Source organism: Rana temporaria, unplaced genomic scaffold (assembly GCF_905171775.1).
Source record: "Rana temporaria unplaced genomic scaffold, aRanTem1.1, whole genome shotgun sequence".
Taxonomy (NCBI): domain Eukaryota; kingdom Metazoa; phylum Chordata; class Amphibia; order Anura; family Ranidae; genus Rana; species Rana temporaria.
Window position 1 is genome coordinate 20,057 of NW_024404595.1, and position 12,791 is coordinate 32,847.

At 50.4% G+C, this 12,791-nt stretch overlaps 2 protein-coding genes across 4 annotated transcripts in view; both read left to right on the forward strand.

Moving 5' to 3' along the window:
- Positions 1 to 9,259, forward strand: part of STIM1 (stromal interaction molecule 1) — a gene marked incomplete at its 5' end in the record, with an annotated part of 28,738 nt that extends 19,479 nt beyond the window's left edge. For all 3 annotated transcript variants that reach the window (XM_040334758.1, XM_040334757.1, XM_040334759.1), the window contains 1 exon segment: positions 8,255 to 9,259. In XM_040334758.1, the coding sequence (XP_040190692.1) occupies positions 8,255 to 8,741 (487 nt within the window).
- On the forward strand, positions 9,207 to 11,846 carry LOC120922716 (proteoglycan 4-like). Its single transcript, XM_040334754.1, has 2 exons — positions 9,207 to 9,303; positions 9,493 to 11,846. Exons 1-2 carry the CDS (start codon positions 9,207 to 9,209, stop codon positions 11,844 to 11,846), a joined length of 2,451 nt encoding a protein of 816 aa, XP_040190688.1.
- Positions 11,847 to 12,791: the final 945 nt, after the last annotated feature.

Genomic DNA, 12,791 nt, shown 5'->3' on the forward strand with positions numbered 1-12,791 from the left:
AGGGATAGATATAGTTTCTACTATAAAACTACTAACATACAACTCGTTAGTGTCGCACCCTGACTCTCTCCGCATAGCTCCATGTTTTTTTGTACTCCCTCCATTTTTCCCATTTCTCCCTATGTTCACCGATCGTCTCTAGGTGACTATCCTTTAACTCTTCCAACCTATACGTTTCCTCCACTTCGTCTATCCAATTCCAGACGTGTGGGCATTCCGTCTCCTGCCACTTTTTGGGTATAAGTTTCTTAGCAGCGTTTAAAAGGTGAGGAAGTAAAGACTGCTTGTATTTTTTTACCCCCTCTTGGCTGCAATGAAAGAGCACCACCCAGGGGTCTTTCTTTAATTCTTCGCCCGTGATAGTTTTAATTTGACTCAGAATTATGTCCCAATAGGTTTGTATTTTTGGGCATAACCACCAAAGATGGGCCATTGTGCCTCTTTCTGAGCAGCCCCGCCAACACTCTGCGGTCTGACCCGCTTTAAATTTGTTTGCTTTCTCCGGGGTGATATACCACCCTGAGATACACTTGTAATTTGTTTCGGCAGTTCGTGTATCGATTGCTGAAGAATGGGTTAGGTGCATAATCCTATTATAACTATTTGTCCCTCTTCTCTATATAGATCTTTATATCACTAGAGGGGTCTTCATCAGGAGGAAGGAGGTCCTGATTCCTCTATATAGATCTTTATATCACTAGAGGGGTCTTCATCAGGAGGAAGGAGGTCCTGATTCCTCTATATAGATCTTTATATCACTAGAGGGGTCTTCATCAGGGGGAAGGAGGTCCTGATTCCTCTATATAGATCTTTATATCACTAGAGGGGTCTTCATCAGGAGGAAGGAGGTCCTGATTCCTCTATATAGATCTTTATATCACTAGAGGGGTCTTCATCAGGGGGAAGGAGGTCCTGATTCCTTTATATAGATCTTTATATCACTAGAGGGGTCACCAGCAGGAGGAAGGGGGTCCTGATTCCTCTATATAGATCTTTATATCACTAGAGGGGTCTTCATCAGGAGGAAGGGGGTCCTGATTCCTCTATATAGATCTTTATATCACTAGAGGGGTCTTCATCAGGAGGAAGGAGGTCCTGATTCCTCTATATAGATCTTTATATTACTGGAGGGGTCTTCATCAGGAGGAAGGGGGTCCTGATTCCTCTATATAGATCTTTATATCACTAGAGGGGTCTTCATCAGGGGGAAGGAGGTCCTGATTCCTCTATATAGATCTTTATATCACTAGAGGGGTCTTCATCAGGAGGAAGGAGGTCCTGATTCCTCTATATAGATCTTTATATCACTAGAGGGGTCTTCATCAGGGGGAAGGAGGTCCTGATTCCTTTATATAGATCTTTATATCACTAGAGGGGTCACCAGCAGGAGGAAGGGGGTCCTGATTCCTCTATATAGATCTTTATATCACTAGAGGGGTCTTCATCAGGAGGAAGGAGGTCCTGATTCCTCTATATAGATCTTTATATCACTAGAGGGGTCTTCATCAGGGGGAAGGAGGTCCTGATTCCTCTATATAGATCTTTATATCACTAGAGGGGTCTTCATCAGGAGGAAGGAGGTCCTGATTCCTCTATAGAGATCTTTATATCACTAGAGGGGTCTTCATCAGGGGGAAGGAGGTCCTTATTCCTCTATATAGATCTTTATATCACTAGAGGGGTCACCAGCAGGAGGAAGGAGGTCCTGATTCCTCTATATAGATCTTTATATCACTGGAGGGGTCTTCATCAGGAGGAAGGAGGTCCTGATTCCTCTATATAGATCTTTATATCACTAGAGGGGTCTTCATCAGGGGGAAGGAGGTCCTGATTCCTTTATATAGATCTTTATATCACTAGAGGGGTCACCAGCAGGAGGAAGGGGGTCCTGATTCCTCTATATAGATCTTTATATCACTAGAGGGGTCTTCATCAGGAGGAAGGAGGTCCTGATTCCTCTATATAGATCTTTATATCACTAGAGGGGTCTTCATCAGGGGGAAGGAGGTCCTGATTCCTCTATATAGATCTTTATATCACTAGAGGGGTCTTCATCAGGAGGAAGGAGGTCCTGATTCCTCTATAGAGATCTTTATATCACTAGAGGGGTCTTCATCAGGGGGAAGGAGGTCCTTATTCCTCTATATAGATCTTTATATCACTAGAGGGGTCACCAGCAGGAGGAAGGAGGTCCTGATTCCTCTATATAGATCTTTATATCACTGGAGGGGTCTTCATCAGGAGGAAGGAGGTCCTGATTCCTCTATATAGATCTTTATATCACTAAAGGGGTCTTCATCAGGGGGAAGGAGGTCCTGATTCCTTTATATAGATCTTTATATCACTAGAGGGGTCTTCATCAGGAGGAAGGAGGTCCTGATTCCTCTATATAGATCTTTATATCACTAGAGGGGTCTTCATCAGGAGGAAGGAGGTCCTGATTCCTCTATATAGATCTTTATATCACTAGAGGGGTCTTCATCAGGGGGAAGTAGGTCCTGATTCCTCTAAATAGATCTTTATATCACTAGAGGGGTCTTCATCAGGGGGAAGGGGGTCCTGATCCCTCTATATAGATCTTTATATCACTAGAGGGGTCACCAGCTGGAGGAAGAAGGTCCTGATTCCTCTATATAGATCTTTATATCAGTAGAGAGGTCTTCATCAGGAGGAAGGAGGTCCTGATTCCTCTATATAGATCTTTATATCACTAGAGGGGTCTTCATCAGGAGGAAGGAGGTCCTGATTCCTCTATATAGATCTTTGTATCACTAGAGGGGTCTTCATCAGGAGGAAGGAGGTCCTTATTCCTCTATATAGACCTTTATATCACTAGAGGGGTCACCAGCGGGAGGAAGGAGGTCCTGATTTCTCTATATAGATCTTTATATCACTAGAGGGGTCTTCATCAGGGGGAAGGAGGTCCTGATTCCTCTATATAGATCTTTATATCACTGGAGGGGTCTTCATCAGGAGGAAGGAGGTCCTGATTCCTCTATATAGATCTTTATATCACTAGAGAGGTCTTCATCAGGAGGAAGGAGGTCCTGATTCCTCTATATAGATCTTTATATCACTAAAGGGGTCTTCATCAGGGGGAAGGAGGTCCTGATTCCTTTATATAGATCTTTATATCACTAGAGGGGTCACCAGCAGGAGGAAGGAGGTCCTGATTCCTCTATATAGATCTTTATATCACTAGAGGGGTCTTCATCAGGAGGTCCTGATCCCTCTATATAGATCTTTATATTACTAGAGGGGTCTTCATCAGGAGGAAGGTGGTCCTGATTCCTCTATATAGATCTTTATATCACTAGAGGGGTCTTCATCAGGAGGAAGGAGGTCCTGATTCCTCTATATAGATCTTTGTATCACTAGAGGGGTCACCAGCAGGAGGAAGGAGGTCCTGATTCCTCTATATAGACCTTTATATCACTAGAGGGGTCACCAGCGGGAGGAAGGAGGTCCTGATTCCTCTATATAGATCTTTATATCAGTAGAGAGGTCTTCATCAGGAGGAAGGAGGTCCTGATTTCTCTATATAGATCTTTATATCACTAGAGGGGGTCTTCATCAGGGGGAAGGAGGTCCTGATTCCTCTATATAGATCTTTATATCACTAGAGGGGTCTTCATCAGGAGGAAGGAGGTCCTGATTCCTCTATATAGATCTTTGTATCACTAGAGGGGTCTTCATCAGGGGGAAGGAGGTCCTGATTCCTCTATATAGATCTTTATATCACTAGAGGGGTCTTCATCAGGAGGAAGGAGGTCCTGATTCCTCTATATAGATCTTTATATCACTAGAGGGGTCTTCATCAGGAGGAAGGAGGTCCTGATTCCTCTATATAGATCTTTATATCACTAGAGGGGTCTTCATCAGGGGGAAGTAGGTCCTGATTCCTCTAAATAGATCTTTATATCACTAGAGGGGGCTTCATCAGGAGGAAGGAGGTCCTGATTGCTCTATATAGATCTTTATATCACTAGAGGGGTCTTCATCAGGGAGAAGGAGGTCCTGATTCCTCTATATGGATCTTTATATCACTAGAGGGGTCTTCATCAGGAGGATGCAGTTTTTGTGGTTGTGTACTAATAATGTGATTTGCTCGGAGTGTGTGTTTTCTCCATGTTGTGTTGTACAATCTGGGTGTTGTGGGTAAGGGAAGGGTTAATACAGGTGACGTGAAGGGTGTCAGGGCTGCAGACGGGTCGGGGTGCCTCCAGAACACAGAGCCTGCAGACAAATCCGGCTCCCCCGCCAAGGTCACCTCCACTGTATAGAGGAGTTTTCTTCATTTCATACTAAACATGGTCACAACCAGAGCCGACCTCCGAGGTCCCATCTCCTCTAAGGTCCAATCCTCAGAGGATCTGAGATGAGGTCCGATCCTCCTCCTGTGAGGGTCCGATCCTCCTCCTGTGAGGGTCCGATCCTCCTCCTGTGAGGGTCCGATCCTCCTCCTGTGAGGGTCCGATCCTCCTCCTGTGAGGGTCCGATCCTCCTCCTGTGAGGGTCCGATCCTCCTCCTGTGGTCTGATCCTCCTCCTTGAGGGTCTGATCCTCCTCCTTGAGGGTCTGATCCTCCTCCTTGAGGGTCTGATCCTCCTCCTTGAGGGTCTGATCCTCCTCCTTGAGGGTCTGATCCTCCTCCTTGAGGGTCTGATCCTCCTCCTTGAGGTCTGATGAGGGTCTGATCCTCCTCCTTGAGGTCTGATGAGGGTCTGATCCTCCTCCTTGAGGTCTGATGAGGGTCTGATCCTCCTCCTTGAGGTCTGATGAGGGTCTGGTCCTCCTCCTCCTTGAGGTCTGATGAGGGTCTGGTCCTCCTCCTCCTTGAGGTCTGATGAGGGTCTGATCCTCCTCCTGTGAGGTCTGATCCTCCTCCTGTGAGGGTCTGATCCTCCTCCTGTGAGGGTCTGATCCTCCTCCTGTGAGGGTCCGATCCTCCTCCTGTGAGGGTCCGATCCCCCTCCTGTGAGGGTCCGATCCCCCTCCTGTGAGGGTCCGATCCTCCTCCTGTGAGGGTCCGATCCCCCTCCTGTGAGGTCTGATCCTCCTCCTGTGAGGGTCTGATCCTCCTCCTGTGAGGGTCTGATCCTCCTCCTGTGAGGGTCTGATCCTCCTCCTGTGAGGGTCCGATCCCCCTCCTGTGAGGGTCCGATCCTCCTCCTGTGAGGGTCCGATCCTCCTCCTGTGAGGGTCCGATCCTCCTCCTGTGAGGGTCCGATCCTCCTCCTGTGAGGGTCCGATCCTCCTCCTGTGAGGGTCCGATCCCCCTCCTGTGAGGTCTGATCCTCCTCCTGTGAGGGTCTGATCCTCCTCCTGTGAGGGTCTGATCCTCCTCCTGTGAGGGTCTGATCCTCCTCCTGTGAGGGTCCGATCCTCCTCCTGTGAGGGTCTGATCCTCCTCCTGTGAGGGTCCGATCCTCCTCCTTGAGGGTCCGATCCTCTGGAAAATCCTTCCCGGGATTACATGACACGGACGCCAGGGGGGCAGAGGCGGTGCCGAGTCTGACAATGACCCCCTTGGTGGGCGATGGGTGGTGTCTTTCTCGGCTCCCCCGAATTCACGTACTGAAGCCGCACTCATTGGGCCAGATTCAGGTAAGAGAGCGGATCTTTATATTGGCGTAACGTATGTCATTTACGTTACGCCGCCGCAAGTTTTTCAGGCAAGTGCTTTATTCACAAAGCACTTGCCTGTAAAGTTGAGGCGGCGCAGCGTAAATCACCCGGCGGAATTCAAATTCGGCAGGTAGGGGGCGTGTATCATTTAAATCGAGCACGTCTCCGCACCGAACGAACTGCGCATGCGCCGGCCGCGACTGAATCCCAGTGCGCATGCTCCAAATCACGTCGCTAATTGTCAATGAAAGCGACGTGAGCGTAACTTACGCCCAGCTCAATTGTGAATCGACTTACGCAAACGGCGTAAATTACGTCTGTCCCGACGTCCATACTTAACATTGGCGGCGCCTCACTATAGCAGGGGTAACGTTACGCCGGGCGTAAGTCTTACGCAAACGACGTAAACGAATACGCCGGCCTGACGTACGTTCGTGAATCGGCGTATTTGCTCATTTGCATATTTAACAACGGGAACGCCACCGAGCGGCCAACGTAAATATGCATCTAAGATACGAGGGTGTAAGTGCCTTACGCCGGTCGTATCTACGCAACATTTAAGCGTATCTCATTATGAGCATACGCTTAAATTTGCGCGGGCTCAGATTAGGACTTACGGCGGTGTATCTACTGACCCGCCCGTCGTAAGTCTTTCTGAATCCGGCCCGTTACTTTTATATTATATTTGGAAGCTTCCATTCTCCATCCTGTCCTCAGCTCTTCACCAAAGGAGCTTACACTCAAATGCCCCCCCCCCCCAGTCACACTATTACTGTAATGTTCATAGCTCTGTAGCAGGTGGTTGGGGGTGACGTGTCGGTACGCGGTTGGGCGGGGTGCGGTTGGCACACAGGAAGTTTCTGTTTCCTGCGTCGGGGACGAGAAGATGCTGAATGGTTAACCCTCTCAGTGCTGGTGACTCTACTAGCAGACCGGTATCTGTGTGTCGTGTCGCTGGGTCGGGACAAGTCACAACCCACAGCTAGGGGTCCCCAGAGGGTGGGTGTGCTGGGAGTTGTAGTACCTTGGCTGGAGAGGAGTCTTGATCAGTTGCTCCGGCCCCTTGAAGTGAATGAAGAGGGAGGCCTTACAAAAAAATCGCCATGCCAGCAGTATTTTCACACCGATTTCTTGCAGTGGGAGGCGACTACAATGGTCACCAACAAGAAGGAATATTCCCAAAACACAACTCCCTTTTTATATATATAAAAGTTCTGTTGCCTATAGCAACCTTCAAGGTGGCCATGTAATTAGACTTTCCTTCCCTCTTCATGTCTCAGCCAGGGTATTATTGACAACAATGGCCCTCATGGGCGGTGCCTGTAGCTCTTGGGCGGTATCCAGGATGGCAGAGTTGGAGCCTCAGAATTTACACATTTTTATGATGGATTTGTCCTGGTTCTGTTTCCCCTCATGTGTTCCCCGTCCCAATGATCCTCGTGGGTGGGGCCTGTAGCTGTTGGGTGGTATCTAGGGTGGCAGAGTTAGAACAAAACCATCATAAAATCTGAGGCTCTAACTCTGCCATCCTGAATACTGCCCAAGAGCTACAGGCACCGCCCATGAGGTACATTGGGGTGGGGAACACACAAGGGAAACAGAACCAGGACAAACCCATCATAAAATTTGTCAATTCTGAGGCTCTGCCATCCTGGATACCTACGCCCAAGAGCCACAGGCACCACCCATGAGGATCATTGGGATGGGGAACACTTGAGGGAAACAGAGCAATTCCATCACAAATTTGTAAATTCTGAGGCTCTACCCTGCTCTGGTCCCCACCCCAATAATCCTCATGGGTGGTGCCTGTAGCTCTTGGGCGGTATCCAGGATGGCAGAGTTAGAGCCTCAGAATTTACACATTTTTATGATGGGTTTGTCCTGGTTCAGTTTCCCCTCATGTGTTCCCTGTCCCAATGATCCTCGTGGGTGGGGCCTGTAGCTCTTGGGTGGTATCTAGGGTGGCAGAGTTAGAACAAATCCATCATAAATTTGTCAATTCTGAGGCTCTGCCATCCTGGATACCGCCCAAGAGCTACAGGCACCGCCCATGAGGATCATTGGGATGGGGAACGCATGAGGGAAACAGAACCAGGACAAACCATCATACAATTTGTCAGTTCTGAGGCTCTGCCATCCTGGATAATGCCCAAGAGCTACAGGCACCGCCCATGAGGATCATTGGGGTGGGGAACGCATGAGGGAAACGGAGCAATTACATCATAAATTTGTAAATTCTGAGGCTCTACCCTGCTCCCCGCCCCAATGATCCTCATGGGTGGGGCCTATAGCTCTTGGGTGGTATCTAGGGTGGCAGAGTTAGAACAAATCCATCATAAATTTGTAAATTCTGAGGCTCTATAGACCCTGCTCCCCGCCCCAATGATCCTCATGGGTGGTGCCTGTAGCTCTTGGGCAGTATCCAGGATGGCAGAGCCTTAGAATTGACAAATGTTATGATGGTTCTGTTTCCCTCGTGTGTGCCCCCCCCCCCCCCAGACATTCTGTCCCTTCTCCTTCCACACTCGGCACCCCCCGTGTTCCTCTATTGTTGGTGGTCTTTGTTCTTGTTTGGATGGTTCACGTTTCTCCTCCTAACCTTCTTCTCTTTGTGTTTCATTCTAAGGGACTTGAGTCACTCGGACTCGGATTCTTCTTTGCCATACATGAGCGAGCTGCGGCACAGCAAATCCTCCAGCGGGAAGCTGACCCAGAAGGCCCTGGAGGAGCTGCCAACCAGCAGCCATACATCCAATGGCGGCAATCGCTGCCAGGAGCTCGCCAGCCTGGGCACCACCCAGCAGAGACTGTCGGAGAGCCCCCAGCTGGAGAAGAAGCTGATGGAGAAATCGTCCAGCTTGGGTGAGATCAGTCTCATCGGAACCGTCCAGTCCCACTCCGACTCGTCAAGGTCCCACAGCCCCAGCTCCACCGAGGCCGAAACGCCCTCCCCCGGCACCGAAGCCAAACACAACAAGAGCACGCGCATCCCTCAGCTGGCGGGTAAGAAGAACCTAACGGAAGACGACAGCGGCTCCACCGGAGAAGAGAACGACCCGAGCTCCGGCAAGAAGAAGCTGTCCCTCAACATCTTCAAGAAGCCAAAGAAATAAAAGGGGGCGCTTTGTCCTTGAAGAGCAAAGGAACACAACAGGGTGGAGGGAGGTTTACACTTGGCAGTGTCGCCCTCTCGGCTCGAAGATGGGAGAGGAAGCTATGGGATGGAAGCCGGGACCTTATTGTCCTCCCCCCTTGCCCTACTAGAACCTCGCACAATCAGTAAACAGACGGGGGTTCAGGCTGTTTATCCTCGGCTTTGTTTCGGGGGTCCTTCCTGACCATAATTCCCCTTCCCCCGCTTCGCCCTCAGTAAATCCTTGCTTCGCTATGCATGGCTTTCGGGAAGTCTTTTCTTCCTTCGCCAAAAAAATATAAAAATAAAAAAAATAAAGAGAAAACCCAATAAGAGGGCATTGATAGATTTGTACTCGGGGCGCGGGTCATGGAGTTTTATTTTGTGGGGGAGGGGCCTTCTTTTTTTATCTGTTTTTCTTCTGTATTCTTTGCTTTGGATGGGCATGCCTATAAAACAAGAAAAGAATAAAAACAATAAAATACTATTTATTAAAAAGCGTGGTGGTGCCAAATCATTGATGGAAAGACGGTTCTACAGTCGTCAGACGTTTCCCCTTGAAGAATAGGGACCGCCCCCAGAGGTCAGAAGGCGGGTCCCCAGGGGTCAATGGTCACGAGGCGTGGCTGACCCACCCCCCACCGAAGTGTACCGTCTACCCAAACTAAGTCGGGGAATGAACAAGTCCGGGAAAGTGCTTATGATGACAAAAATCTGCAGATAACTTTCAGAGGGCCCCTTCGAACCCTTGCCAAAAGATCCGGAGGGCCCCTTTGAACCCTTTGCAAAAGATCCAGAGGGCCCCTTCGAACCCTTGCCAAAAGATCCGGAGGGCCCCTTTGAATCCCTGCCAAAAGATCCGGAGGGCCCCTTTGAACCCTTTGCAAAAGATCCGGAGGGCCCCTTTGAATCCTTTGCAAAAGATCCGGAGGGCCCCTTGGAATCCTTGCCAAAAGATCCGGAGGGCCCCTTTGAATCCTTGCCAAAAGATCCAGAGGGCCCCTTAGAATCCTTGCCAAAAGATCCAGAGGGCCCCTTAGAATCCTTGCCAAAAGATCCAGAGGGCCCCTTAGAATCCTTGCCAAAAGATCCAGAGGGCCCCTTAGAATCCTTGCCAAAAGATCCAGAGGGCCCCTTAGAATCCTTGCCAAAAGATCCAGAGGGCCCCTTAGAATCCTTGCCAAAAGATCCGGAGGGCCCCTTAGAATCCCTGCCAAAAGATCCGGAGGGCCCCTTAGAATCCCTGCCAAAAGATCCGGAGGGCCCCTTAGAATCCCTGCCAAAAGATCCAGAGGGCCCCTTAGAATCCTTGCCAAAAGATCCAGAGGGCCCCTTAGAATCCTTGCCAAAAGATCCAGAGGGCCCCTTAGAATCCTTGCCAAAAGATCCAGAGGGCCCCTTAGAATCCTTGCCAAAAGATCCGGAGGGCCCCTTAGAATCCCTGCCAAAAGATCCAGAGGGCCCCTTAGAATCCTTGCCAAAAGATCCAGAGGGCCCCTTAGAATCCTTGCCAAAAGATCCAGAGGGCCCCTTAGAATCCTTGCCAAAAGATCCAGAGGGCCCCTTAGAATCCTTGCCAAAAGATCCAGAGGGCCCCTTGGAATCCTTTGCAAAAGATCCGGAGGGCCCCTTGGAATCCTTTGCAAAAGATCCGGAGGGCCCCTTTGAATCCTTTGCAAAAGATCCGGAGGGCCCCTTGGAATCCTTGCCAAAAGATCCGGAGGGCCCCTTTGAATCCTTGCCAAAAGATCCAGAGGGCCCCTTAGAATCCTTGCCAAAAGATCCAGAGGGCCCCTTAGAATCCTTGCCAAAAGATCCAGAGGGCCCCTTAGAATCCTTGCCAAAAGATCCAGAGGGCCCCTTAGAATCCTTGCCAAAAGATCCAGAGGGCCCCTTAGAATCCTTGCCAAAAGATCCAGAGGGCCCCTTAGAATCCTTGCCAAAAGATCCAGAGGGCCCCTTAGAATCCTTGCCAAAAGATCCGGAGGGCCCCTTAGAATCCCTGCCAAAAGATCCGGAGGGCCCCTTAGAATCCCTGCCAAAAGATCCGGAGGGCCCCTTAGAATCCCTGCCAAAAGATCCGGAGGGCCCCTTAGAATCCTTGCCAAAAGATCCAGAGGGCCCCTTAGAATCCTTGCCAAAAGATCCAGAGGGCCCCTTAGAATCCTTGCCAAAAGATCCAGAGGGCCCCTTAGAATCCTTGCCAAAAGATCCGGAGGGCCCCTTAGAATCCCTGCCAAAAGATCCGGAGGGCCCCTTAGAATCCTTGCCAAAAGATCCAGAGGGCCCCTTAGAATCCTTGCCAAAAGATCCAGAGGGCCCCTTAGAATCCTTGCCAAAAGATCCGGAGGGCCCCTTAGAATCCCTGCCAAAAGATCCAGAGGGCCCCTTAGAATCCTTGCCAAAAGATCCAGAGGGCCCCTTAGAATCCCTGCCAAAAGATCCAGAGGGCCCCTTTGAACCCTTGCCAAAAGATCCAGAGGGCCCCTTGGAATCCTTTGCAAAAGATCCGGAGGGCCCCTTGGAATCCTTGCCAAAAGATCCGGAGGGCCCCTTTGAATCCTTGCCAAAAGATCCAGAGGGCCCCTTAGAATCCTTGCCAAAAGATCCAGAGGGCCCCTTAGAATCCTTGCCAAAAGATCCAGAGGGCCCCTTAGAATCCTTGCCAAAAGATCCAGAGGGCCCCTTAGAATCCTTGCCAAAAGATCCAGAGGGCCCCTTAGAATCCTTGCCAAAAGATCCAGAGGGCCCCTTAGAATCCTTGCCAAAAGATCCGGAGGGCCCCTTAGAATCCTTGCCAAAAGATCCGGAGGGCCCCTTAGAATCCCTGCCAAAAGATCCGGAGGGCCCCTTAGAATCCCTGCCAAAAGATCCGGAGGGCCCCTTAGAATCCTTGCCAAAAGATCCAGAGGGCCCCTTAGAATCCTTGCCAAAAGATCCGGAGGGCCCCTTAGAATCCCTGCCAAAAGATCCAGAGGGCCCCTTAGAATCCTTGCCAAAAGATCCAGAGGGCCCCTTAGAATCCTTGCCAAAAGATCCAGAGGGCCCCTTAGAATCCTTGCCAAAAGATCCAGAGGGCCCCTAAATTCAATAAGTATCCAGAGGGCTGTGACAAATAACTTGGAAAACCTCCAGAGATGCCCTCAGAACGTCCTTCCTGACGATGACCCTCCCGGTAGCAGCACCCCGAACACTAATGGAAATAATTGGGCTTCAGTCACTTAATTCTTGATTCATTGAACCCGTGGAGAAAGGATTGGGGGGGGTGCAGAGAGGATTGGGGGGGGTGCAGAGAGAATTGGGGGGGGGGGGGGTGCAGAGAGGATTGGGGGGGGTGCAGAGAGAATTGGGGGGGGGTGCAGAGAGAATTGGGGGGTCTGCAGAGAGGATTGGGGGGGTGCAGAGAGAATTGGGGGGTCTGCAGAGAGGATTGGGGGGGTGCAGAGAGGATTGGGGGGTCTGCAGAGAGGATTGGAGGGGGGTGCAGAAAGGATTGGGGGGGGTGCAGAGAGGATTGGGGGGGGTGCAGAAAGGATTGGGGTGCAGAGAGGATTGGGGGGGTGCAGAGAGGATTGGGGGGTCTGCAGAGAGGATTGGAGGGGGGTGCAGAAAGGATTGGGGGGGGTGCAGAGAGGATTGGGGGGGTGCAGAAAGGATTGGGGTGCAGAGAGGATTGGGGGGGGTGCAGAGAGGATTGGGGTGCCAGACACCCAACAAAGATGGATGGTGGCTGTAATTTTTTTAGTAGCGGTTCCCAGGAATATCAAAGTTGATGGTGGCCCCGGATTCCTCAGTAGCAGCCTATGGATGACAATAGATCCTTCTACATACTTCTGTTGGTGGCCCCGGATTCCTCAGTGGCCCTTCAATAGAAAGTGGCCCTCTGACCCTTTTGCAAGCCTTTCATGTACCTCAATGAGATCTTCTCAATATCCATCCAGCAGAAGGTTCTCCCGGGCCCTCTGCACTTGGACGTCTCCTCTGAAGATGCCCCAACCAGCTGCCGCCTTCCAGATTGTTCTGGATAACG

Excerpts from the sequence above, each read along its gene's own strand:
- LOC120922716 (XM_040334754.1), top strand. The coding sequence starts at position 9,207 with ATGCCTATAAAACAAGAAAAGAATAAAAACAATAAAATACTATTTATT. Across the intron at positions 9,304-9,492 it reads GGAAAGACGGTTCTACAGTC|AGGGCCCCTTCGAACCCTTG; the intron begins GTCAGACGTTTC and ends GATAACTTTCAG.